The sequence below is a fragment of the Salvelinus fontinalis genome, chromosome 24, assembly GCF_029448725.1.
Source record: "Salvelinus fontinalis isolate EN_2023a chromosome 24, ASM2944872v1, whole genome shotgun sequence".
Classification (NCBI taxonomy): domain Eukaryota; kingdom Metazoa; phylum Chordata; class Actinopteri; order Salmoniformes; family Salmonidae; genus Salvelinus; species Salvelinus fontinalis.
The window spans coordinates 6,697,967-6,725,164 of record NC_074688.1 but is presented as its reverse complement, the minus strand read 5'-3'; the positions used below and the strand labels follow the sequence as shown (position 1 = coordinate 6,725,164).

Here is a 27,198-nt window from a genome sequence, read left to right as displayed (position 1 = left end):
CTCGGCTGTTCTATCTGAACTGGGCTTTAGGTAATAGCTGATTTGTTGCTATGGTCTACCTGTGCTGTGAGGGGTGGCTAGGTAATAGCTGATTTGTGGCTATGGGTTACCTCTGCTGTGAGGGGTGGCTAGGTAATAGCTGATTTGTGGCTATGGGTTACCTGTGCTGTGAGGGGTGGCTAGGTAATAGCTGATTTGTTGCTATGGTCTACCTGTGCTGTGAGGGGTGGCTAGGTAATAGCTGATTTGTGGCTATGGGTTACCTGTGCTGTGAGGGGTGGCTAGGTAATAGCTGATTTGTTGCTATGGTCTACCTGTGCTGTGACGGGTGGCTAGGTAATAGCTGATTTGTTGCTATGGTCTACCTGTGCTGTGAGGGGTGGCTAGGTAATAGCTGATTTGTGGTTATGGTCTACCTGTGCTGTGAGGGGTGGCTAGGTAATAGCTGATTTGTGGCTATGGTCTACCTGTGCTGTGAGGGGTGGCTAGCTAATAGCTGATTTGTGGTTATGGTCTACCTGTGCTGTGAGGGGTGGCTAGGTAATAGCTGATTTGTGGCTATGGGTTACCTGTGCTGTGAGGAGTGGCTAGGTAATAGCTGATTTGTGGCTATGGGTTACCTGTGCTGTGACGGGTGGCTAGGTAATGGCTGATTTGTGGCTATGGTCTACCTGTGCTGTGAGGGGTGGCTAGGTAATAGCTGATTTGTGGCTATGGGTTACCTGTGCTGTGAGGAGTGGCTAGGTAATAGCTGATTTGTGGCTATGGTCTACCTGTGCTGTGAGGGGTGGCTAGGTAATAGCTGATTTGTGGCTATGGGTTACCTGTGCTGTGAGGGGTGGCTAGGTAATAGCTGATTTGTGGCTATGGTCTACCTGTGCTGTGAGGGGTGGCTAGGTAATAGCTGATTTGTGGTTATGATCTACCTGTGCTGTGAGGGGTGGCTAGGTAATAGCTGATTTGTGGCTATGGTCTACCTGTGCTGTGAGGGGTGGCTAGCTAATAGCTGATTTGTGGTTATGGTCTACCTGTGCTGTGAGGGGTGGCTAGGTAATAGCTGATTTGTGGCTATGGTCTACCTGTGCTGTGAGGGGTGGCTAGGTAATAGCTGATTTGTGGCTATGGGTTACCTGTGCTGTGAGGAGTGGCTAGGTAATAGCTGATTTGTGGCTATGGGTTACCTGTGCTGTGACGGGTGGCTAGGTAATGGCTGATTTGTGGCTATGGTCTACCTGTGCTGTGAGGGGTGGCTAGGTAATAGCTGATTTGTGGCTATGGGTTACCTGTGCTGTGAGGGGTGGCTAGGTAATAGCTGATTTGTGGCTATGGGTTACCTGTGCTGTGACGGGTGGCTAGGTAATAGCTGATTTGTGGCTATGGGTTACCTGTGCTGTGAGGGGTGGCTAGGTAATGGCTGATTTGTGGCTATGGGTTACCTGTGCTGTGACGGGTGGCTAGGTAATAGCTGATTTGTGGCTATGGTCTACCTGTGCTGTGAGGGGTGGCTAGGTAATAGCTAATTTGTGGCTATGGGTTACCTGTGCTGTGAGGGGTGGCTAGGTAATAGCTGATTTGTGGCTATGGGTTACCTGTGCTGTGAGGGGTGGCTAGGTAATAGCTGATTTGTGGCTATGGGTTACCTGTGCTGTGAGGGGTGGCTAGGTAATAGCTGATTTGTGGCTATGGGTTACCTGTGCTGTGAGGGGTGGCTAGGTAATAGCTGATTTGTGGCTGTGGTCTACCTGTGCTGTGAGGGGTGGCTAGGTAATAGCTGATTTGTGGCTATGGTCTACCTGTGCTGTAGGTGTAATTGTATTGTCACCTTGGTCTAGCGTCCTGATCGATTGGACACAGGACTTCGCTTCTGATTACCTCAGCCGGATTCAGCCTTACCGATGTGCAGTGGTATGTGCAGTGGTATATACCAGCAAGCATGCTTCATTAACCAAACCAATCTGGAGGTAATTAACAGCCCACACCACACATACTCATGGACACACACACAGAAGCTACGCTACGGAGGAAGGCCTCTCCTTCCTGTAGATCAATGCTACAGATGCTCCCAGGTTAATTAGGTGAATCCATTGGACAACAAGCTTCTGGATAGATACAACACTGCACCTCTGTGGCCTGTTTGTGCCTAGGTATGGGAGTGTGTTTCTGCGTATTGGTGAGTTTGTGTGTGTTTATAGGTCAGTATGTGTACATGTAGACACCGACTACAGGTGGCATTGGGTCTGACAGCCCTACAATAATTACACTCAGTGGCCAGTTAACTAGGTACACCCATCAAGTACCGGGTCAGTCCCCCCTTTTCCTCCAGAACAACCTGAATTATTTGGGGCATGGAAACATTGCTCAATTGGTATAAAAGGGACCTAATGTGTGCCAGGAAAACATTTCCCACATCATTACACCAGGAGGGGACCATGGACTCATACTGCTAACGCCAAATCCTGACTCTGCCATCAGCATGACGCAATCGGAACCAGGATTCGTCAGACTAGACAATGTTTTTCCACTCCTCAATTGTCCAGTGTTGGTGATCACATGCCCACTGGAGCAGCTTCTTCTTGTTTTTAGCTGATAGGAACCCGGTGTGGTCGTCTGCTGCAATAGCCCATCGGTGACAAGGACCGATGAGTTGTGCGTTTACGAAATGCCGTTCAGCACACCACTGTTGTACTGCGCCGTTAGTTGCCTGTGGCCCGCCTGTTAGCTTGCAGGATTCTTGCCATTCTCATTCGACCTATCACCCACAAGAATGCCCCTGACTGGATGTTTTTTGTTTGGCGCGCCATTCTCAGTAACCCTAGACCAGTGTGCAGGGGTGCACGTTTAGTTGTTTTGGCCTAGCACTCCACAGCTGATTCAAATTATCAAAACCTGATGATTAGTTGATTATTTGAATCAGCTGTGTAGTGCTAGGGCAAAAAACGTAAGCGTGCAACTCTCGGGGTCCCGAGGACCGAGTTTGGGAAACCCTGCCCTAGACACTGTCGTGTGTGAAAAGCCCAGGAGGCTGGCCATTTCTGAGATACATACCACACTCAGTCACTGAGGTCACTTGTTTTGCCCATTCTAACATTCAATCGAACAGTAACTGAATGCCTCGATGCCCGTCTGCCTGCTTGATATAGCAAGCCGCGGCCACGTGACTCACTGTCTGTAGGAGCAAACCATCTTCGTGAACGAGGTGGTGTGCCTAATAAACTGGCCACCGAGTGTAATTTGTAGCATACTGTTGACAATTCATATTGTTGGTGTGTGTGGGTTTTTGTATTCAATGTCTACGGTCAAAAGAGAGGTTCTGGTGACTCACCCTGGTCAAACTGCCTCTGCATGCTCTCCATCTCTGACTTGTTCCCACTCACCCTGTAGATCCCTTCAGTAGTGATACCTGAGAGAGGAGACAGGAGAGAGAGAGAGAGAGCAGCGACAGAGAGAGAGAGCAGCGACAGAGAGAAGAGAAGCGAAGAGAAGAGAGATTCAGTACACTTTATCCACAACAGTACACTTTACTTTCAACATAAAATTTTTCATCCATTCAACTCACAGTCAGAACACACACACACAGACATCAATAACAACACAAGTCCTCCTATAGCCTCTGTGTAAGGACTTCCAGTAGAGAGTGCTGTTAGAAGCAGTGTTCTATGCAGAGATTGTGTAGTAATGAAACAACAGACACAGTGGAGACTATTAATGGCCTGGCCTTGTGTCGTCGCGCCCGCCCCCCCCTCCCAGAGACAGAACATAAGCACTATCAATGAAACTCATAAAGCATCAGTGCAGGCTTGCAGAAAGTGTTCCGGAGGGGCTTCTATAGTTCAAGATCCATAAACATGACTTAATGAACTCTGGTCCCATTTGTTCATCATCCCTCTCTTTCTCCTCCCCTCTTTGCTCATCATCTTCTCCTCTCTCTGCAATCCATGCCTTTACCACAGACATGGAGAGGACAAGGGTGTGGACAGACAGTGAGTGAGAGAGAGCGAGAGGGAGGAGGGAGGGAGACACGGAGGGAGGGAGGGAGACAAAGACAAATCCAGAGACAGGGAGAGATGGTAGGAAAGGAGGCTCTGTGTCAAGACGAGCGGCATCGATCCCCTCCTTCTGCCGATCAATTATCCACAAAAGCTTTTCTAGCCAGACTCCAGGGGAACAAGGGATGGAGAGAGAGATAGAGGGGGGAGAGGGGAGGAGGGAGACAGAGGGAAACGGAGGGGAGACATGGAGTGAGTGGAGGAAGAGAGAAATAGAAGAGAATAAGAAAAGGAGAGGAGGAAGAGACATAATACATAATAATACATGCCATTAAGCAGAAGATTTTATCCAAAGCGACTTACAACAGTGAGTGCAAACACTTTCGCATTAGTGTCCCCAGCAGGAACCGGACCCACAACCCTGGCATAGGGCTGTTATAGTTACCGCCACACCGGCAGTCACGAGGCATGAACAGAGTCACGAGTCACGACCGCAATCAAATTCCACGTGACTGCTGGAGTCACTGGTCTTCTCCAAAACACCGCTCTGATGCTGCTGCTGGTCATTAGTAGCCTACCAAACGGTCAGTCGCTAATGGCCTGTCGTTAATGGCCTGGTACTCAGGGCTCTATTGTCCCTATAAACACTCTTACATCAATGCAAATACAATCAAATCAATCAAACACTTAATTAGAGCTCTGGCATTCAGAGTTTGACCAGAATAGGATCACCTGTCACGCGGCGAGAGACAGCTCCTCATAGCTGCTTGATGCATGGAATGAAATAAGTGTTCTTATAGCCCAATATTGCGCAACAACTCTATAGGCTATGCTATGCAATTGCGTGAGAAAATAGAGGTTTGATGGCCTCTATTAAAAAGAGGAGGATCTAATACATTGTAAGGATTTAATAAATTGTAAGGCTGCATGATGAGACTCTAATGATGATTTGAAAAAAAGTCACTTGAAAGGCATGAGCTCTGCTTTGTGCAGGCTGTACACACTCCAATAGTCTCTCATTCACAATTTGACAAGCACTTGATAATGCCTCGAATTTCACGCGGCATCCCCTTTGTGGCTGTAATTTCACCATAAAAAAAAACCATGTCTTTTGCGGCCCGGAGTGCTGCGTTGAGCCCTTCTCCCTGAGTGTGCTGCGCAATCCGAAATGTCTCACTCCCACGGCTCTCTGTCACGTGATCAAGCCTTTCTCACAGGCTACAAGTTAAGACAGACACATCGCGGGACGCAACTGCGCGCGTCCTTATCCAATTCCGAGGTGCGTATTGAAGATATTGGATGAACTGTCCACATTTACTTTTCGTCAGCCAACAAGATGAAAAGGCCTAACGAAAAGCAAAAGTACTACTAGCCTATGTCAATCTACTATCCCACATAGTACAAAAGTCCATATTCTATTCTGTGCGAGAAATAAATATTACAAACAGTCTGGGACGTGATAGATCTCAAATTAATACAACCACTAGCATCAACAAAACTTTTTTAGGCAATGTGGCTGAGGCAACAGATCAGAACGTTTAGTTTAAAATGTTGATAAACTATTAGGCTATTTATTCACATTATAAGCACAGCAATGCGCACATGGTAGTAGGCTATAAGCGCAAATGTTCCATTAGCGGAAAACACCATTATAAAAAGTGACCACAAATTATGCATGCATTTTCATGGTGAAAATTTCAAAAACTTGAAACTCATGCGCTGCTTATATATGCCAATTAGGCTCTACGCCCCTTGTAAAGCGGATTAATGTGCTTCATTTTAAAACCTCTCTAGGCTAGGGGGTGGTATTTTCACGTCCGGATGAAAAGCATGCCCAAAGTAAACTGCCTGCTACTCAGGCCCAGAAGCTAGGATATGCATATTATTAGTAGATTTGGATAGAAAACACTCTGATGTTTCTAAAACTGTTTGAATAATGTCTGTGAGTATAACAGAACTTATTTGGCAGGCGAAAACCCAGAGGACAAACCATCCAGGATTCTTTTTTTTGAGGTCACTCTCTTTTCAATAGGATCTAGATTTCTACGGCACTTGCTTGCAGTTCATATTGCTCCCACTAGATGTCAACAGTCTTTAGAAATTGGTTGATGTTTTTCCTTTGTGAAATGAAGAAGTAGGGCTGTTCAGAATGAGGGTCGAGTTTAGTGTACTGTTTGTTAGGGGCGCGCGACCTGAAAGCTCGCTCCACTTTGTTTTTATCCGCTATTGAACGCAGTTTATCCCGTCTTAAATTTGATCAATTATTTACGATAAAAAATACCTAAAGTTGTATTAGGAAAGTTGTTTCAAATGTTTGGACAAAGATTACAGGTAACTTATTAGATATTTTGTAGTCATGTTGCGCGAGTTGGAACTGGTGTTTTTCTGGATCAAACGCGCCAAATAAATTGACATTTTGGAGCTATAACGACGGAATTAATCGAATAAAAGGACCATTTGTGATGTTTATGGGACATATTGGAGTGCCAACAGAAGAAGCTCTTCAAAGGTAAGGCATGAATTATATCGTTATTTCTGAGTTTTGTGTTGCGCCTGGCCGGATGAAATATAATTGTCTGTGTTTGTTTGATGGGGTGCTGTCCTCAGATAATAGCATGGTTTGCTTTCGCCGTAAAGCCTTTTTGAAATCTGTCACGGTGGCTGAATTAACAAGAAGTAAAGCTTTAATTTGGTGTATTGCACTTGTGATTGTATGAAAGTTAAATATTTCCAATAATTTAATTTGAATTTGGCGCTCTGTCATTTCACCGGTTGTCAAATCGATCCCGTTAACGGGATTTGATCCCTAAGAAGTTTTAAGAAGTTATTTGGCCACTTTAATTGTGATACAAACCTTATTAACACATTGGCCTATGGGCTAGGCTACATGAGGTGTGCGACTATGATTTGAACAAGTCGCAAAAAAAAGGCATAGTTTCTTACGCTGGGCATAATTCACAAGTGATAATATATCATTCACAAGTGACAGGCTAATAATGTCACCCAACAGACTATTCTTGATTTAATCTTCTCTTTACATATACTAAATAATATATGTGTGACATTTGTTTTGATTTAGAATGGACCATTATCATGCACCTGTATAGAAACATGTCATACATGCACTGAAATAGCGAATGGAGGACGCTTTTCCCCGTGGTTTGTTTTCATGCCAGCCAGGTAGGCTATACTCCTGTTGTAAATATAAGCAATGTGCTTAATATTAGGAAAGTTGAGAAATAAATATAGCAGGCCTAGCCTATAGAAATCTGATGGGATCCTCTTTTTATTAGTCGCTAACCCTCTGTTTTCGCTCGCAAGTGCATAGCCTACATAAATGTTGCGCAACATGGCCTCTCATGAAGTGTTTGATTAGATTTTCAAATACATTTGCATTGACGTCAGAGTGATTAGAGGGACATTCGAGGGATGAGTACCAGGCAGTTAGCAAGTTTGGTATGCTACGAATGACCAGCAGCAGCATCAGAACTTGGAGAAGCCTAATTACCGTGAATTTGACTGCCTTCATGACTTGTGACCGCCAACAGCCAGTTTGTGTCAAGAACTGCAACGCTGCTGGATTTTTCACGCTCGACAGTTTCTAGTGGGTATCAAGAATGGTCCAACACCCAAAGGACATCCAGCAAACTTGATACGACTGTGGGAAGCAATGGAGTCAACATTTGCCAGCATCCGAGTGGAATTCTTTCGACACCTTGCAGAGTCAATGCCCTGGCAAATTGCGGCAGTTCTGGGGGGCAAGTGTTCCTAATGTTTGGTATACACCTCCCTCTGTCCGGGCGTAGCGTCGGACGGAGCCACAGTGCCTCCCAAACCCTCCGTCTCAATATCTATGCTGCAATAGTCTGTGGTGTAATTATCTTGTCTTATCTAGTAACGGGTGTGAACTTAAGTATGCTCCTTCTAATTCCCTCATCTCCTCCCGGAGGACCTGAGCTCTAGGACCATGCCTCAGGACTACCTAGCCTGACGACTTCTGGCCGTGCCAGTCTCCAGGCCCGTCCACCTGGATGTGCTGCTGCTCCTGTTTCAAATGTTCTGCCTGTGGCTATGGAACCCTGACCTGTTCACCAAACGTTCTACCTTTTCCCGGACCTACTGTTTTCGACTCTCTCCTCCTCTTCCTCCCCTGCTGTGTCGACCTTTGAATGTTTAGCTATGAAAAGCCAACTGACATTTACTCCTGAGGTACTGACCTGACCTACAACCACTGTGATTATTATTTGACCCTGCTGGTCATCTATGAACATTTGAACAAATCTTGAAGAACAATCTGGCCTTAATGGCCATGTACTCTTATAATCTCCACCCGGCACAGCCAGAAAAGGACTGGCCACCCCTCAGAGTCTGGTCCTCTCTAGGTTTCTTCCTAGGTCTCTGCCTTTCTAGGGAGTTTTTCCTAGCCACCGTGTTTCTACATCTGCATTGCTTGCTCTTCGTGGTTTAAGGCTGGGTTTCTGTATAAGCATTTTGTGATTTAAAAGGGCTTTACAAATACATTTCATTTGATATATTGGTAGGTTATATGTAAAGATTAAACTGAGAATAGTCTGATGGGTGAGAATATTATGACGTGCTTGTCAAATTGTGAATGAGAGACTGATGAAGTGTGTGCAGCCTGTGCAAGAAACAGAGCAGAGCCCATGTCTTTCATGCAACTTTATAATGTATTACAAATCAAAACATATAGCCTAATGTTTGTATCACAACTAAAGTTGCATAAATATCTAAATGAAGCTTATAGAAGGACCCGTTTCTTTGTTAACCAATCAACACAGGATAGCCGCATGTGCGCACTCCCATGGAAATCGTTTCTGAAAAATAGAATTGACATTTTATTCAGCTATGTTCAAATGTATTCTTCTGACTATAAAATAATGCCCCGGAAATTATAGGCACATCTTGTCTGCTAAATCGACTAGTATAGCTCACAGCCATATGGCATAACCAGATCAGGGCATAACAAAGACGACTCAGAATATTCTGTCCTCCTTCATATCGTGTTTTTTTTTTTTTAGACCTGCCTAAAATAAATCATGGATTTATTGTTATGGTGTAGGCATGACAATCACCGGCTGACAAAATGTAATGAGCGCCACAGCCCTACTCTGGCATGCTACCTTCACGCTCGTACCATACAGAGCCAGAGTGAGGCAACAAGGACAGGGCAGGAGGGAGAGAGAGATATAGACATGGGGGAGGATGGCAGTCAAAATGCAGAGGTCAGAGAGCGTGATGTAGAGGTTAACTTCCATCACCTTCTTTGTTCTGAGAGCAGCTCTGGACCGGTTTCCTTTCATCTGCAGCGACCGGGGGTCAAACCAAACACGAGCACTTCCTGTGTACAGGTAGCCTACATCCTGTCTGAGCGATCATCTCTTGCTTCTACAGGACTATCCCATCTTATCACATAATCATGACAATATTATATTCGCATTACATTTTCTTCCCCTCATTTCACCCATTTCTCTTCCATCTACAGCAACATCGACACCATTAAGTAACGTCCCAAACACATACATCCATGATAAGCATTAAACTTGTGTGAACAGCTCTCTCTCGCTTCCCAAAACTCATTCATCGTTACAATTCATGACAACTGCTGTGAAAAGCAAAAACACTCACTCCACAGACAGACGGACGGACGGACGAGAGAGAGAGAGAGAGAGAGAGAGAGAGAGAGGGGCAGTTGGCTCCGGCCTTGACTTCCAGAGGCGCAATGGCACAGCGTCTCGGACTAGGGTCAGACTGATCCTCAGCCCAGATGTGGGGTATGTCTCAGGGCCCCGTTGCCGCCGACAACAAGCAGCCATTTTCACAGGCCACCGCGGAGACACGCCATCACTGGCGGCTGCCCTTTACGTCACTGTGGAGCTCGCTAGACCGAGGAGACGTGCCCACGCATGCTAACACACATTCATCATCTCAATACCCACAAGAAGAACACAGAACTCACTGAGTGGCAACAGAAGCACTACTCCGTACGGAGACTGAGGAAGGGATGGAGAGAGAGAGAAAGAGACGGCGAGAGAGAGAGAGAAAGAGACGGTGGAAGAGAGAGAAAGTAAGATCAGAGGAAAAGGAGTGGGAGGGCAAAAGGGAAGAAGTTCAAAAAGGGGAAGACGGATAGAAAGAGAATAACAGTAGCAGGGAGGCAGGTAACGAGAGTGAGGACTGATGGAGGACGCGTGGGGGTGGAGAGAGCGCTCTTACACAGACATTGAGAGGGGGACGGAGGAAGGATAAGCGAGGCTGTGTATAGGAGTGCAGTGGGCTGCTCAGACAACAGTAGGGTGGGTATGTATTTTTGGTATAGGGGAAGGATGTCGGTCTGCTCCATAACGTCACTTATCCCCTAACGCCCTGGACACCTTTAGAGTTACAGTTATAGGAGAGTCCTCTGTCATACTCAACAAAAGGGGGGGGGGGGGGCACAAGAAAGACACAGGCACACGTACACACACACACAGAGAGACACATGCACACCCCCGCACACCCAAACGCACATTTGACCCCTGACTAAGTTTATTTTACAGCAATAATATTACAGTACACTACCGTAATAAGTAAAGACACACTGTAGATCATTTTAGTGAGCATGTTGGTATGTAAGCTCTGGACACTAGCACCACTGAATGTTAGGATGACGTAATGAACAAAAAAATGTATGTCACGTTGGCAACAACACCCTTAAACAGCCTCCGTGACTTATAAAACTGGACGGCACATTTAAGTCGGAGTGTGCATGTCAGTGTGTGAGTGTGTTTAACATTGTGAGCGTTTCTGATGCCACTCATGTAAAGCATTTGGGTGTGTCGCCATCTGAGCGCGTGTGCATACTTTTGTGCATGCCTTTATTGATTTGCGTTTGTGCACAGACTCCGTAGTGAGCGTGTAATCAGAGGATGTGGTGAAAAGGGCTGTGTGTTGTGTTGCTGCAGTGGGTTCCTTCTCCCTCCCGGTGCACACAGAGAAAAGAGCTGAACCCAAAGGTTGATCTAATTTCCTGCTCTGTGATATCGATCTGAAGGAGGGAGCTATCGGACAGAGGATTACCACTACCCCACTGCCTCTGAACACAGACAGAGAGAGTGTGAGAGAGAGACAGACAGAGGCAGAGAGAGGCAGGGCGAGAGAGAGGCAGGGCGCGAGACAGAGGCAGAGAAAGGCAGAGACAGAGAGACAGAGGCAGCGCGAGACAGAGCCAGCTTTAGACAGAGGCAGAGAAAAGTAGAGACACAGAGAGACAGAGGCAGGGCGAGACAGAGGCAGGGCGAGACAGAGGCAGAGAAAGGCAGAGACACAGAGAGACAGAGGCAGGGCAAGACAGAGGCAGCGCGAGACAGCGGCAGAGTGAGACAGAGGCAGAGACACAGAGAGACAGAGGCATGGCGAGACAGAGGCAGCGTGAGACAGAGGCAGCGTGAGACAGAGGCAGCGTGAGACAGAGGCAGCGTGAGACAGAGGCAGAGAAAGGCAGAGACAGAGAGACAGAGGCAGCACGAGACAGAGGCAGAGAAAGGCAGAGACACAGAGAGACAGAGGCAGGGCGAGACAGAGGCAGGGCGAGACAGAGGCAGCGTGAGACAGAGGTAGAGAGAGACAGAGGCAGTAAAAGGCAGAAGCAGAGAAAGGCAGAGACACAGAGAGACAGAGGCAGGGCGAGACAGAGGTAGAGAGAGAAAGAGACAGTAAAAAGCAGAGGCAGAGAAAGGCAGAGGGGGCAAGGAGAGAGGAGTGGTGAAAGAAAGAGACTAGATGGAGAGAAGGCTAAAGGAGGACACGCTGGAATCTGCAGGGGAAGAGAGGAGAGGAAACGGTGGATTAGGGGAAAAGAGAGGGAGGCATACAGGAGAGAAACCAAGGAGGTGGTGTGTGTCCCACTACACGATGCCCCTTGTGGTAGCTAAATGCACTCAGGTGGGCGAGGGTGGCAGCGAGAGCCTCACTGGTGCCCTGACTCAAACACGTATCTCTGCTCCCTTTACCCACATACAGCAGCACAGATGCGTCTGACTTGAATCCGTGTGTGGGAATGGTTTAATCAGACAAGAGCTTGCCCAGGAATGCACTGCCAAAACTGTCAATAAGGCATGTCATTGCTTTGGCATCCACACACAAACACAACAACACACAGAATACTGTGATCTCCACTGTGCATTCTACACCGAATGCGCTCATTTGCTTCATGGAATCATTTTTTCTGCTTGAGTATCAAAGGTGTTTCATATAATAATGCCCCTGTGTATTCAGACCTGTCACTTCAACCACCTTCCCGAGACACACACACACACACACACACACACACACACACACACACACACACACACACACACACACACACACACACACACACACACACACACACACACACACACACACACACACACACACACACACATTAGTCTCCTAGGGTGCTTGAGTAACAGCTGATGTTAGGCTGAGCATCATGCCCTTTGTGGGCCCAGGGCAGAGGTAGCATGAGGACCATTAGGGCAGAGCGTGGCAACAGGGTTAACTGAGCCCCATCTGTGCACCCCGTTCCACAGGGAGACAGAAAGAGAGACACACACAGAGGGAGGGAGATACACACACACACACACACACAGAGAGACAGCCAACAGAGAGACAGTCAACCTGCTCCACACACACACGAACACACCCTTTCAAACGCTCTCACTCGTCAATGTGCACGCGCATGCGCACCCACGCAAACACACACTAACCCAGAAGCACTGCATAAAACTCTCTAAACTAAGGCAGACCACACAGCACCACGAGCACTGTTATTGGTAGGTGTCCAACACAACACAGAGACTGCTTCCCAAATGGTAACCTATTCCCTATATAGTGCACTACGTTTGACCAGGGCCGCTGCTGTCACTAAGGCCACCTACAGCGCCACAGGCAAACACGAACAGCAGAACAACTCCAACAGAGAGAAGCAGAGGGGGGAAAGAGAGCGAGACATCCAGCTCTATCACAGGAACAGCTCTGACTTAGAGAAAACGACAGACGCTTCCTCCGGGGAGAACCACAGTCCCACCAGAAACTACTGATAAATCACTGACTGGGGATTCTTAGGGGGGAGAGAGGAATATAATGGAAAGGTAGAGGTATGTGGGCTGAAAGTGAAGACTGTGAAAAGGGGAGAGAGCGAGAGAGAGAGGGAGAGAGAGAGCGAGAGAGAGAGAGCGAGACCTTGCTGATACTGAGGTCAGAAACTGCTTGTGACCTTTGCTCCCTGAATAGTGATGTGCCACCCACTCCCTCTATACGCCACTGTATAGATCTTCTCCACAGTCTCAGTAATCAATAGCATCCACTCAGAACAACAATTGCAGCCTCTGTGTAATACGTGGAAGCTTACCTGTTGCCTCGATATATCGGATGCACTTGTCGATGAAGAGCGGGATGGGTCGGTCAGGTGTCACCACGTTGGCCAATGGCACGCCAAAGTAGTTGCTTTCTACTTTGGATAAGGAATGCCTGGGCTTGGGCCGCGGTTTCTGAGAGAGGGACGGAGAGATTGATGAGAACGAGGAGAGCTGCGTTTTCCTCTCTGTTCATTATCCATCCGAGACATGGATTGATTTTTAGACCGTAGACATGGGCACAATTTTAACACACGCATCACCATACTTTAATTCGTAACATCAGCCAACACAACACAACCCACATACACATCCTTGCAGCAGACTCTTCTCAAGGCCTAAGCTGATAAGAATCATACATTCCTGTCTCGAGCTGTGCGTGTGATACACATCTCCGTTCCACTTTTCACCTCTCTATCTTTTCTTTATCCTCCGCACTCTCTTTCCTCTCCCTTGTCACACTCCCTTTCCACGACACTGCATCCCTCGGGCATTGCCCCAACCCGAAAAACATTTGTCGTTTCTAAGAGGTCCCTAACTTACTGCTGTTATCCGAATTCAATTCTATCTTGTAAGCTACTGCAGCTACTTCTGTGCCGTTCAAGCCTTTCAGACAAACTGAGCTGAGAGCTGAGTCAGAGCTCCACGGTTGGCTAGGTACTGGGGCTGGAGAGCCGTAGGACTGTCAGGCAGAGAGCAGAGCGGCGCAGCATGATACTCGGAGTGAGCCTAGCCGCCCTCGCCCGGCCGATCTGCTCCAGTTACCCCACTCCATTACCCGCCACCACCGCCCTGCCCACCACCCGACATTCCCCCGGCTACAGTCACAACCCCAAAACTCTGCTTTTTCCACACCCGCCTTATTGTTCTTGTTTTATGAGGCCCCGTCCTTGCAATCTGTCTCTCCTTTTGTTTAACTGATTTGAGAACAGTGCCACCTCCCTAGCCAATTGCGCATTGCAATACACGACCCCCCCCCCCCCCCCCCCCCCCCCCCCCACCCCCCTCGGTGGAGAGAAAGAACAAGATGGAGAGAGACCTCTGACAAGTCAGCCAGCCACAGTCTGAGGTGAATGTATATGAACAGGGAGAAATGGGTTAGTTAGTTTCCACTGTGTACTCACTGTTGAGGCCTAACAGCAGCCAGGCAGAGACAGGTCTGGCTGGTTCTACCCTGACCTCAGGTCAGACTTACAGGGACACTCTTTGTTGATTATAATGAACCAAATGTGCGGTGCCCTAAGGGCACGCTAAGCTACAGCTGGTTCTATAGTGATCCTCATCAATAGAGAGACAGCTGATCTGGGAACCTGATGACCTTGTTTTGGCTCCCATTAAGTAATAAAGACTCTAATGTAAGTGGAGCTGGGGCACAGGCCCCAGATCAGCCCTACGGCTGTGCTCTGCAGTAAGGGGAGTAGCTAGCTTAGACCCATTAAGCAGTTTTGTTTTATTTGTTTTGGGTGGTTAAATTAAGTTCCTCCTATACTGGTTCCGCCAACTAATTCTCTCTAGATTTGTGATGTTACGGAGCATCATTCAGGATATATAAAACACTCGTATAGTCTATGGCGTAAAGGGACATCATCACTGTGTGTGAAAACATAAATCACATGTCCTCCCTTCTGACACTAAAGGTAATTATCACCCACCCACAGCCAGGCAGGCAGGCAGACACACAGCGACAGGGTGGTTTGTGTCCCTCTCCCAGCCAGTCTAATCATATACACTACCTTCGCTCCCACTTAGGTGGCACTTATGTCAGCCTTTCTGTGTGAACGGGAACTATGGCAGGCAGATACGACTGACTGCGCTGGGTCAAATGTTTCACTGCAGAGTGTCTGAGGAGAGGGAGGGTGCAGTGTGTGCAAGAGAGGGGAGGGAGGGCAAAGTGAGGCTGACGCCCTATGTTTGAGTCCTATATTCCCTCAATCCCTCTTCATCAGGAGGGAGGTAAAGAGAGGCAGAGTCGGGGTAATGAGGAAGGGAAGGAGAATGTGTGGGAGGAGGAGAAAATAAACCCAGGACATGTCCCACTAGTCTCTGGGCATGTTTTGCTGCAGCACTAGAGCACTACTGAAAACATGCCGCACAGTTGGACCACTCAGCTGCCAATCACTCTCTATTCACTTCATTCAGTGAGACTGCCCCCTATCATGCTCTTAGGGCAGGTCTGACTTCATGCACTGATGCAACACGGAACTCTCCGGAGTAGAGAGACGGCCCACCCGTGAACAGGGCATGTTATAAACCTGTTGGGTTCACTCTGCACCGATCTACTTACCGAAGAGAACGTTTTAAAAACTAGCCAGCCTATGGGACTGCAACTAGGGCTGTAGCAGTAACAGGTTTGTAATTTGGGATGAGTGTGTGTGGGTTAGAGCTCGGGATGCTTTTATCTGAGATCAAACACAACTGCTGTACAGAGAGACAGTGTGGAGGGGGGGAGGTAAAATAATTCTCTCCTTTTTACTCTCGTTCATGCCCTCGTTCAGGTGACCAGTGAAAGAAATGGCAAACTAAACTGGCAAAAATGTGACTTCAGTTTTAATGGTGTTTGTGTCAAATTTTAATGAGCTATGTCCACATGGGTTAAAGTTTGAGAATGTTGTCCATTTGTGAAATAATGACAGCACCACACACATAAACACATGTACATTCAGGGGAACACATTAAACCGTTTCTCTGAGCTGGAGGAGATCAATAGCTGAAGTTTCCCTCTGCTTCCGGGCCATGATTGGGCTAGTTTGGAGGAAAGTAGGACCACAGAGTGAGAGAAGGCAGAACTGATTTAAAGAGCCTGGAAGGAAACCTAGACCTCGACCCTCTATAGCCTGTCAGACTCAAACCAGATGGGCTCCAGTGAGCAGAGAGACATGACACAGAAATCCCTAGGTATAGAAGTAATGAAGACTCCCTTTGGCAACAGACTTAGAGCACAGTGCTAATTACTCTGAGCTCGGCTCATATACGCACACAGGTGATGTACACTGAACGATGCAATGGGAACGCTGCTGCTAAGTAACATTTGATAAAGGTGGTAAGTGAAGACAACACTATTAAACAGAAGAAACTCATTAAGTAGTCTATAATAGCTTAACAGAGATTGTGCCCGAGTGGCGCAGCGGTCTAAGGCACTGCATCTCCAGTGCTTGAGGCGTCACTACAGACACCCTGGTTCGATTCCAGACTATATCACAACCGGCTGTGATTGGGAGTCCCATAGGGCGGCGCACAATTGGCCCAGAGTTGGACGGTGTAGGCCATCATTGTAAATATGAATTTGACTTTCCTAGTTAAATAAATAAATTCATTAAATTAAAATATTAAAAAGATTAAGTCATTCATCGGGGGAAATCGCAATGGATCACATCAGTTTCTCTTTCTCTATGTACAATGTGAAGATATGAAGAATAAAAACTAGGTATGCAATCTGATGTGACCATATTGATGAACGATACACACACACAGACACACAAACACACACCCGCCCACCCTGGGGCACATACCTTGGTGGTTCTGCGCAGGCTCCTGAGGATGTTCCTCCTCTTGGGGTCCTCACCCTCCTCGTTAATAGAGTTGTCCCCCTTGTGCGCCCCGCCCAGCTCCTCTGGTGCTTTGGGTGGCCCCAGCTCGTCATCACTGCCGATAGAGAAGCTAGTGCGGAAGCTGCTGAACTTGCCCAGGCGTTTCGAGCGGTCGCGGTACAGCCGCGGCTTCACCCCCAGAGCAGACATCTTCCGCCTCCGCTCCAGGGAGCTGCTGTCAGCCTCGCTATCCGAGCCATTGCCCCCGCCGTTAGAATGCTTGTTGGCGTTGCGGATGGTGATGATCTTGCCCTGAGTGCTGTCATGGGGCACCGAGTAGATGCTCTCCTCCTCCGTGGGCCGCTGTTTGATCACAGCATCCACGGGCTCGGCGTAGTCCGAGGGGTCGTAGCCACCGTCGCTGCCCGGCGCCCAGGTGACAGCAGGGGGTAAGGAGCGGCGGTTGGTCCCTTGCTGGTCCATGTAGGGCCCCAGGTTGACTTTCCGTACGGGGGGCTTGGGCCGTACCTGCGGGGGCACCTTGTTGTTGAGCTTACTCTCGAAGGTGCTGATCTCGGAGATGACCGAGAAGGCGTCGCTGGACTCCAGGTCAGGGAGCTTGAAACCCCCCAGGTGGGAGGTGGGGGTACCATCGGGGTAGGGGGGCGAGGGCTCCACATCCTCCTCAGAGTCTAGCAGGGTGTTGATGGGGCTGGGGGAATTGCAGCGGGCCGGGCTCATGCTCTCAGTGGTGCAGGCCTCTGCTACATTATCGTACATGTGTGTGGCCTCCACTATGGTGCGTTTCTCCACAACCTCCTTCAGGAAGGGCTGGAAGAGGTCTATCCTGTGCAGGCCTCCCACCACCCCTCCGGGCCCACACACTACTGTGTTAAACCTGGCCTCGATCTCCCGGGCCAGCTCCTCCCCCTGGCTCACCTGCTCCCTGGCCGCTTCAGAGTCCGACAGCTCAGCCGGACTCTCCACCACCGCCAGCAGCTGCACGGGGATGATGTCCTGCACCTCGCACAGGAACGCACACAGGGTCTCCATGGATGCCTTGCGCCTGGCCGAATACACAGCGATGTAGCCGTGCACCAGCCGGCTCTTCCGTAGGGCAAATGAGGAGTGGAAGGAGAGCAGGGAAAGGTCGATGGTGTGCCTCTGAGCCCCCACCGTGAGCTCTAGGAGCACGGACGTTCCACTGCTCAGGCTGGAGGCCGGCCGACAGTGCTGGGGCAGCAGGAGAGGCGAAAGGAGCTGCTCCACGTCATAATCGTCCCCACACATCAGGCACATGACTATCCGCAGGTCTGTCTCAGGGATGGGCTGGGAGTGAGAGTCTCTGAAGGAAGGGGGTAAAGGAGGGGAGCTGCTGCCTATGCTCCCAGGGGGCCTACGGCATTCTAACAGACCTTTTAACACCTGGTTGATCTGCTTTTCGTTCACATTGCGTCCATAGCCCACCCCAGGGGAGGCGGGGTCTAGGTAACCACACTGTAGCTTCCCAGCCACCTGCTGCCCCTGGAGGATAAGTGTGTGGGCTGTCTCCCCCCCAATGTCCCTGACGGACCCTACTCCCCGTTTGGTGACTAGGAGAAGGTTCATGGGCAGCTGAAATAGACTGTTTTCCCTTCGGCCTAGCGTGGACTCTCTGAGCTTTTCAATGCTCTCCACAATGTAGGATAGTGACTCCTTAGAGTTGTAGAGACACAGGACACCATGGGGGGTGAAGGTAGGTGTGTGGAAGGAATTGACCGGCAGCCGAACGTTGCCTTCTATGGGCCGGAGGGACAACTCATACATTTTCCCATCCAGCACGTACCGGTCGTCATTAGTGCACAAAGCCCTGATCTCATTGGCCAGTTCTCTACCCAGGCCGTCTTTACCCAGAATGACCAGGTTAATCCGATCTGCGTTCCCGTCACCCGGTTTATGGCTATCAAAGAAGGAGTATCGAGTGGGGAACTTGGAGGCTAGAACCTGTTCGATCTTACAGTCCACACAGTGGGGGCTATTTGGGCAGGTCTCCTTGGTGGGGTGGTAGACAAAGTGGATATGCTTGAGCACCAAAGCGTCCCTCTCTGCCTGTAACTTCTGCAGGGCCTTGAACCTTTGCTCCTCCCCCAACACCTCCTGGATGGCCCCCATCTTCTCCTTACTTGGCTTGGCGTCTACCTCCAGCTCATAGAAGAGCTCTGAGTACTCCAGCAGCAGCTCCTGGAAGTCCTCCTTGGCTCGGTCGATGATCTCCTTCTGGTGCCTGTTGTAAATGTCTAGGTACTCTGGTTCCTCGAGCCACTGATAGAAGTCTTCATTCATGATGAAGCTGCGTGCCTCCTCCCAGGGCTTGCCTGCTGTGATAAAGGGAGAGGCACTGAGCTTTTCCTTGAACTCCCACTTCATCTCCGCCTTTTTACGCTCGTTTCTCAGGTGCTCCAGGTGGCTCTCATAAATCGTCTCAGCCACAGGGGTCTCCAGGAGATCCTCTGGAATCCTCTCGTCCTCCATGTTGTCTATGTGTGGCGTGGTCTCCCAGGGGGTGTCGTCCAACACAACGAACCAATGGGAGAAGTCCCGCTTGGTCTCCAGAACCTTCTGGACCCCGGACCAGCTCAGGTGGTCGATCTCGTCCAGCGCAGGGACTAGGGAAACCAGTGCCTGAGGCAGGGTGCTGAGATAGACCTTCCGCCTTCGCTCAATGTGCTCCTGTTTGAGCCTGTGGACGTGCTGCTGGAAGAGCTTCTTGGCTTTGGCCGTGCCCTCCAGGAAGACATACTCCTTGTACTCTGGGGAGGTCTGCATGCGCCGGTTTATGTTGGGCCACGTCTCATTGTGGTTCTTCACGATGCGGCTGACCTGCCATTCGTAGTGGTCTTTAGCCGAGGCGATCTGCTGGCTCTGTTGCTTCAAGGCCTCAAAGTAGGGGATGATCTTGGGTTTGCCCCGGCCCTTGTCTATCAGCTGCACCAGAGTGAGGAAGGCCAGGTCTACGTTGACGTTGGAGCGTGCTGACGTCTCCACCACCTGGAGGTTCTTCTTGGCCAGGGCGAAGGTGTGCGAGTCCTTGATGTAGCGCTCCACCCCCTCGTCGCACTTGGTGAGCACCAGAACCACTGGCTTCTTGTTCTTGGCTAGCTGGTTGTAGAGATTAGTGATGAACTTCATCTGTTCGTCAAAGTTGCGGTTCATGCCCCTGCTGACGTCCACACAGAGGAGGAAGCCATCCACCATCAGCTTCCCCTCAGGCATCTGCTTCTGCTCAAAGTCCTGCTCCAGCCCTAGCTGGTCTGTGCAGAAGTACATCAGCTTTTCTGCAGAGGCCAGCTTGTTGGAAGCTGCTCTCTTGATGTAAGGCTGGAGGGCTGTGGAACGGTGGGGCTGGAACGTCTGGTCATCAATGAACTCTGTCTGCTCCACCACATGCATCCTGCACTCCGGCCCCTCCTCCAGCACCCGCCCCGTTTCCCCCCAGAACAGGAAGTGGTCATTGTTCACCACGCGTCCTCCGAAGTCGCTGGTGCTTAGCACGGAGGTGTGGTCCAGGTAAAAGTCGTCTGCGCTGGGACGGACGAAGCGGTTGCACAGGCAGGACTTGCCTACGCCACACTGCCCCTTCTCTTTCTCTGTGCCGGACAGGCCCACCACGACCAGGTTGTAGGTGGGCGCCTTCACATCTTGCTTTTTTGCCATCATCATCGAACGCAGACACTCATCCTGCCATGCGCACAAGCTCTAGGGAGGAGGCTGCAGGACGGTCTTTCCATGCAAAGATTCTTACTGGCCTTGGGTCCGACTCTACAAGAGAAGGAGAGAAAGGTAGATTTTTTAAATAAATAATATAAAAGACTGTGGGAAAGATTCATTGTCATTATTCAATTCATTATTTGTAGGCTGTTCCATGTCTCATTTAATTAATTTAATTCCCACATCGTTGCTGTGTGATGTTAATAATGTTTAATCTGTGATCCCATTTCACCTCTGAATGTTTCCTGAAGAGATTGAGGTCAGAAGCAACGCTGTTGGAATGCTACAACTTACTTAAGGCAACTGCAGTACAGTCAGTAACTATTAACTGATGCATTCCTTCATATTAAACCTCGTTTTGACATTCTACTACCCACCATACTAAAAGTAGTTTCCTGAGGCTTGTTTGCTACATTCTTCCCTGCTTTGTACATTTCAAAACAGCAGAACAGGATCTTATGTGAGGATACATAATTATCTCACATCTAACAGTGTTGTCTTTAAGCCGGCAGCAGTTCTACAAGACGCGATGATACAGTTCTCACTAACACACAAATCCACATACGTAGAGAGAGAGACTAATTGGGCAACTAGGGAAGCCCAACTGCCTTTCAAAAGGCTGCATTGAATGTTGGCTGCTTTCCTCTCCATAAAAAAAAAACGACAACATTTCCCTCTGGTTCCTGAAAAAAAAAAGACTCCGCAGACAAATTGGACTGGCTGATGTAGCATCACTAATTATGATCTCAAATTGCATGTCTCGTGACATTTACCTAGATGTAATAGCTGTTCAATTTGGTGTCATACAGTCTGGAGATATCACTTGTGGGATGTTTTCTTTCCATGCCCAGAACACTGTTCTCGGAGCAAGCACATTCACCACTACACAACAGATTCTATTGGCAGAACACAGGCCTACAAATCATAAATAGAGCTCCTATTGGTAGAACTGAAGGAGGGAGATAACATTCATGCCATTTTGATAGACAGTCAGGCTTGTAGAGAACAAGAAAAGGACTAGACAAAGCCCCAAAGCACTAAACACAGCTGTGTACAGTAAAAAGGAACCCACACCCAGTCCACGTTAATTCGTCTATGTATTTAGTAAACACATTAAAACCACTGTTAATGATGAATGAACGAGGCTTTTGAGGAAGGGTTTGGAGAATACTTACTACCCACTGAATTGAGTTAGTCATAAAGAGTCAGTGTGAAGGCGGAACAAAGGAGAGAGAGAGAGAGAGAGAGACTCCAAACACTGTAGATAATATATACACACCACGACCACAGGTAGGACGGTTGTAGGTTTAATAGTAGAAAGGGGACAATAAGATGGGGGATTCGAAAGTTAGTGGAAAGCAAGGTCTATCTACCCAGACTCTGTTTACTGTAACACTACAGTAACGCACACCTACTACACTAGGTGCATAACCAAGTGGCAGCGCAAAAGAGATCAATATCAAAAGGAATTTCTTATTTTGAAAAATATTTGCAGAGTAAAACATGTATGAAAAATCAAATCAAATGTATTTATATAGCCCTTCTTACATCAGCTGATATCTCAAAGTGCTGTACAGAAACCCAGCCTAAAACCCCAAACAGCAAGCAATGCAGGTGTAGAAGCACGGTGGCTAGGAAAAACTCCCTAGAAAGGCCAAAACCTAGGAAGAAACCTAGAGAGGAACCAGGCTATGAGGGGTGGCCAGTCCTCTTCCGGCTGTGCCGGGTGGAGATTATAACAGTACATGCATCAAAATGGATCAAAAGGGGGCTGGCTGAGAGATCCAGAACAACCAGTCTCTGTAACGAAGGGAGGCTGAGTGTGGAGCCTTTGCCTGGGCTGCAGGTCGATAGAGAGCTGGTTGGTGATAAGACCTGGGCAGCCATGGTTAATTCATGGTCCTACATCCTGCTGCAGGGCTCTGGGCTGGCTGGCAGTGATTAGCCCGGAGATCAATGAGCCCTTCACATAGAACAAACAGCACAGAGGGGAGTGGAAGAGAGCAGGACAACACACATTTTGCAGACACTCATCCAGAGCGACTTACAGTTGTAGTGCATTCATCTTAAAGCTGGAATCCTTAAATGGTGAAACAACCGCGTCCGATATTATGACAACAAAGAAGTCACGGAAAACAACGAACACTGTTTTTCCCCCTCTGACATCATTGCACGCGAGCTAGAAGAGCACAATAGAGACACTGCAATGTTTCAGGGACCATGTAGGACAACACTCCTCAGCTCAACAAACAATAACAATGGTGGTGGGGCGGCCAGTGGTTCCGTTTCCTCCTACTGCGGATTACATATATAAGATAACTAGGTGAGGCAACCACATCACAGTCGTAGTAATGAATTTTTCCACAATAAAGTAGCTATCAGCAACGTCAGTGCTAGTAGGAAAAGAGGAAAAGTGAATTTAATTGTATTGAATTTTTTTTTTTTAAATATGGGGGGGATAAGACAGATGTCTTATTGAAGATATTCTTTGAAGGGTAGGGTTTCAGACATTTTGGCAGGGACCGTTGTGAAGGAAGTTGTCAAGGAAGTGAGTTTGTGTTCATACAGGACCTCCCACCCCACCTACCATTAACCAATCATGTCCATGCAGAGCTATACGGAGCCCTCCCCCAACGTCACAAAAATGTGGGAGGCACACAGCGACGCGGTATGGAGCTCAATTTGGCCTCTGCGCGCCTCCGCAATTGCGTCACACCCTCCACACGGAGCCTCCGACCACATTTTCACGGATCCGGCATGAATTGGCTTTGAGCCATGCCCACTGCAGGGCCGTGCTCAGTTGATAGCATGTTCGACAATACTGACAGGGCATAGAAATTGAGAGCGTAGACGCATTCCACGTGGAATAAAGAGCCATAACCATCCCAGTGTTATATGACCTTCAGTTTAACGCCGTCATCATCATCAGCGGGGTTAACTGGACCTTTACCTCAACACTGACCGGCTCCAGTGCAGACTACAGAGAGCATCGTCTCAACTAGTTACATATTAAACTGGCCTGTGACCCGCTTTGAGCTGAGCCTAATGATAGGCTATAGGACAACAAGGCTCCCCCTGCTTTCATCCTCGCTGCCCGTCTACTTCCTCACCGACCTGGTTCAGATCAGAGGCACGAGAACCCATCAGATAGACAAAAGTTAGTTCATTAGTTCACAGTATTTATCAGTCCCCCGTGTTACGTTACCACTGATATAATAGTACACTGATGACAATTCCTGGGCTGACCTGTTCCACTGTGGTAAACAGGTGGCACATAACACCATGACGCAAAGAAGGCAGGCTACGCTAAATATAAACAGGGTTGTGATCTGAAAATGGTGTCGCTATGCGAGTGTTGCTATGGCATGTTTTATAGTAGGGCAGTTCCACAGAAAAACGGAATTGCGCCGAGACTCAGATTTCTCACTTTAATATGTATGCCATACAAACACCATTCAACTATGCACAATGACTACTTTTAACAATTGACACTGAACATTTTACAAATGCAGATGCAAAGTTCGGTAACAGAATTTTGGTAAAATCTCCATCGGTTTTTTGTGTCCACGTTTTCCAAAAACTCTTAAATATCTTCTGAGAGTTAAGATTCAAAGATGTCTGCAGAAACAATGGGGTGTGAGCTATGACATGACACATTGACTTTGAAAAAAATCTATTTTCGGTTATTGAACTACAGTAAGTGAAGTGGATTTACACCCGGTAACGGAATTGCGATAACGGAATTTCACCATGGGTCCCTGTTCTGTAATACACAGAAAGGCATTATTATGGATATGATTGTCATTCTCTTCAGGTGATGTATCCTACACAAAGGTATAAATATGCAATATCCTCCTTTGGGTATTATTGTACACACTGGCTATTATTTTAAATGAGCTCTGCCCCTAAACAAGACCGAATTTGGTTGGTCCGAACCAAATCTGAACCAATCATAGACGTCTATATATAAGTTTGGACATCAAAGTACAGCACAGCACAGCTAAGTAGAGTTCAGCGCAGGGCTTTACATTGACCTTTTGCCACTTCTTCTTCGGAAAAATAGGACAGATTTTTTACCTGTCCGAAAGTCACCCCCCCCCAAAAAAGTTGTATAACACCAAGGGCCAAAAAGGTGACTTATAATTGTGTTGTATGCAGCAAGGAACCACTTCCATTTTTTATTTACCTTCATTACTATTACTGCTATTGACAATGGAAGGCTGCTGCTCTCCGATCCCATGTATTATATCTCCTGCCGGTGTGGCCTTGAGCAAGGCACCCCCACGAAGTAAAATACTGCACTGATATAAAACACACGTGGTCTGTCAACCCTTCATCTGGACAGCTACTGGGTGTGCAGGCTTTCGATCCAACCCTGCTCAAACACACCAGAATCAGCGTATCAAGATCCTACTGAGAAGCTGATTTCTTTTACAATGTTGGTGTGGTTGAGCCGGGCTGGAGCAAAAGCCTGCACTCCCATTAGCTCTCCTGGACTCGCCAGGAGGATGGTTGGCCACCCTACAACATTACAATTACAACAAATGACTTGTCTTTATAAAATAATTCACTCCTTCGATGAACCAGGGATCAAATGGCTACGGTAAGGTAGTTAACTAAGATGTTTATCTATTTGTAAGGTTAAAATAGTCAGTGTTCAGGGGTGATCTTGGTATTTAATTAGGATGCCCATTAGCTGTTGCAAAAGCAGCAGCTACTTTTCCTGGGGTCCACGCAAAACATGAAACATTAAATAATACAGAACTTTAATAGACAAGAACAGCTCAAGGACAGAACTACATCAAAAAATGGCTTAAAAGGCACACAGTCTGTTGTCATTCTGATCTAAGAATATTACTCCTGCTTATTATGAAGAAAGAATACATCTGTTTAACTTTGGTGTAAACTAAAGGTGTGTTTTGAATAATTGTTGTTGTATTAATGCTATTTAATCTCTCCTCAGACTAATATTATTCTGTTTGTCCTGTGGGTACCTTTGCCACTGTTCCACCCCTTGTGTATAGCGCTGTCATGGTGTATTTGTAAACTGCTGCTAATAGCCTACATATCAATACATACACAAACTATCTAGGTCAAATAGTTAGGCTTAGGCTATTCTAAGATTTTTTTTTTTTTTTTTTAACTTTGTGCACTTGAGAGGTCTTACAACCAGAGTTAAGCAGCATTGGTTTCATCAACTGCGCACCCATATCAACTGCGTGTTGGCCATTTGCGGTTGGTGGTGGAATGTGATTTTAGAAAATCAGACATGACAATAATGCATGCTAATAGCTAAATAGTTAAATGGTTGAAAAATGCATATATATATATTTCTTAATTTCTAAAAGATAGACTCTTAGCTTTCCTTTGACACGCTCCTTTAAACTTCACATGTTGGTGCTTTATGGGTCCTTTTACATGGAAATGTCCAGTAGCAAAATACTGGAGTGCCATGGAAAAGGCTACATTAACAAATAACTATGACAGCTGCAGTTACCACAGATTGCGCTAACCGTACACACACACACACACACACACACACACACACACACACACACACACACACACACACACACACACACACACACACACACACATGGAGATGGAGCCACTAATCACCATGCACTCATTTGGGTCAGATGTATTGACTCAGTTTAACATGGCCTGTTGGTTTATGACGAATTGAGCGAGTCACTGGTGTAAATGAAGGGACCTCTCCTATAGTTTCCCCTCAGGTCTGAGGACCAGCCATCCCAACTGTTCAGCAGACGCTGGAGACATGCTGCTAACATCTACTTGACTTATCCCAGCTGCACGTTTCCAAGCGCTTCCTCGATAGCCAAAAGGAGTGCGTGTGTGTGTGTGTTTGCGCGCGTGTTTATAACTGTCACCATACTTGAGAGTGGGTATTTCAGCAATATTTTCAGCATAAACCTTGGGAAGAATGCCAAACAAAACCGTTTTTCCTGTTTTCCAGGCTGTTCTAGTGACAGGTGAAATAAACAACGAGAACCAGCAGCATTCCATCTAAACTGTTGTGGCACAGTTGTTAGCACAGAGATAAAGGAAAATCGCCCCTGACACAATAGCATGCTAACCGACAAAACTACCATTACCATAAAAAAAATGCATAAACTGTTACTGGTTAAATAGCAACTACGAAATAAACAAAACTATTGTCTTGAGGCTTTTGCCTTAACCTTACCTGCGAGAGTATATACGACAAGACATAACCAAAGCTATCTGTAAAGGACCGAACGTACAATGCTAGCTAAATAGTAACCAGCCTCAGTTTGTCCAGCCAGAGACAGTGTTCCAGTGCAGCCTGAGTCCCTCTCTGTGTGAATAGTGCGCATGTCCTGCCACATACTCACCGCTAGCCCCTGGCTGAAGGGGATAGGTTAGGGCCTGCATTCTATCTACCTCCGACCCAGAAATACATGGATGAGGGAGCGGGTCGGCCGGGGGCGGGGGAGTGGAGCGCTGGGTCAGAGAGCTGGGTCATGTGAGCTCATGTCCTCCCCTCAGGGATGAGGGTTGGGC

The 27,198-nt window shown here is 47.8% G+C and overlaps 1 protein-coding gene across 1 annotated transcript in view; it reads right to left on the bottom strand.

Moving 5' to 3' along the window:
• The window catches only part of LOC129821852 (rho GTPase-activating protein 35-like), an 87,501-nt gene that overhangs the window by 8,387 nt on the left and 51,916 nt on the right, over nucleotides 1-27,198 (bottom strand). Inside the window, exons 2-4 of the mRNA XM_055879547.1 lie at nucleotides 16,891-20,706; nucleotides 13,378-13,516; nucleotides 3,323-3,400 (exon numbers count right to left, since the gene is read on the bottom strand). Coding sequence (XP_055735522.1) covers nucleotides 3,323-3,400; nucleotides 13,378-13,516; nucleotides 16,891-20,607 — 3,934 coding nt within the window. The 5' untranslated portion in view covers nucleotides 20,608-20,706. The remainder of the gene's footprint in view (nucleotides 1-3,322; nucleotides 3,401-13,377; nucleotides 13,517-16,890; nucleotides 20,707-27,198) is intronic.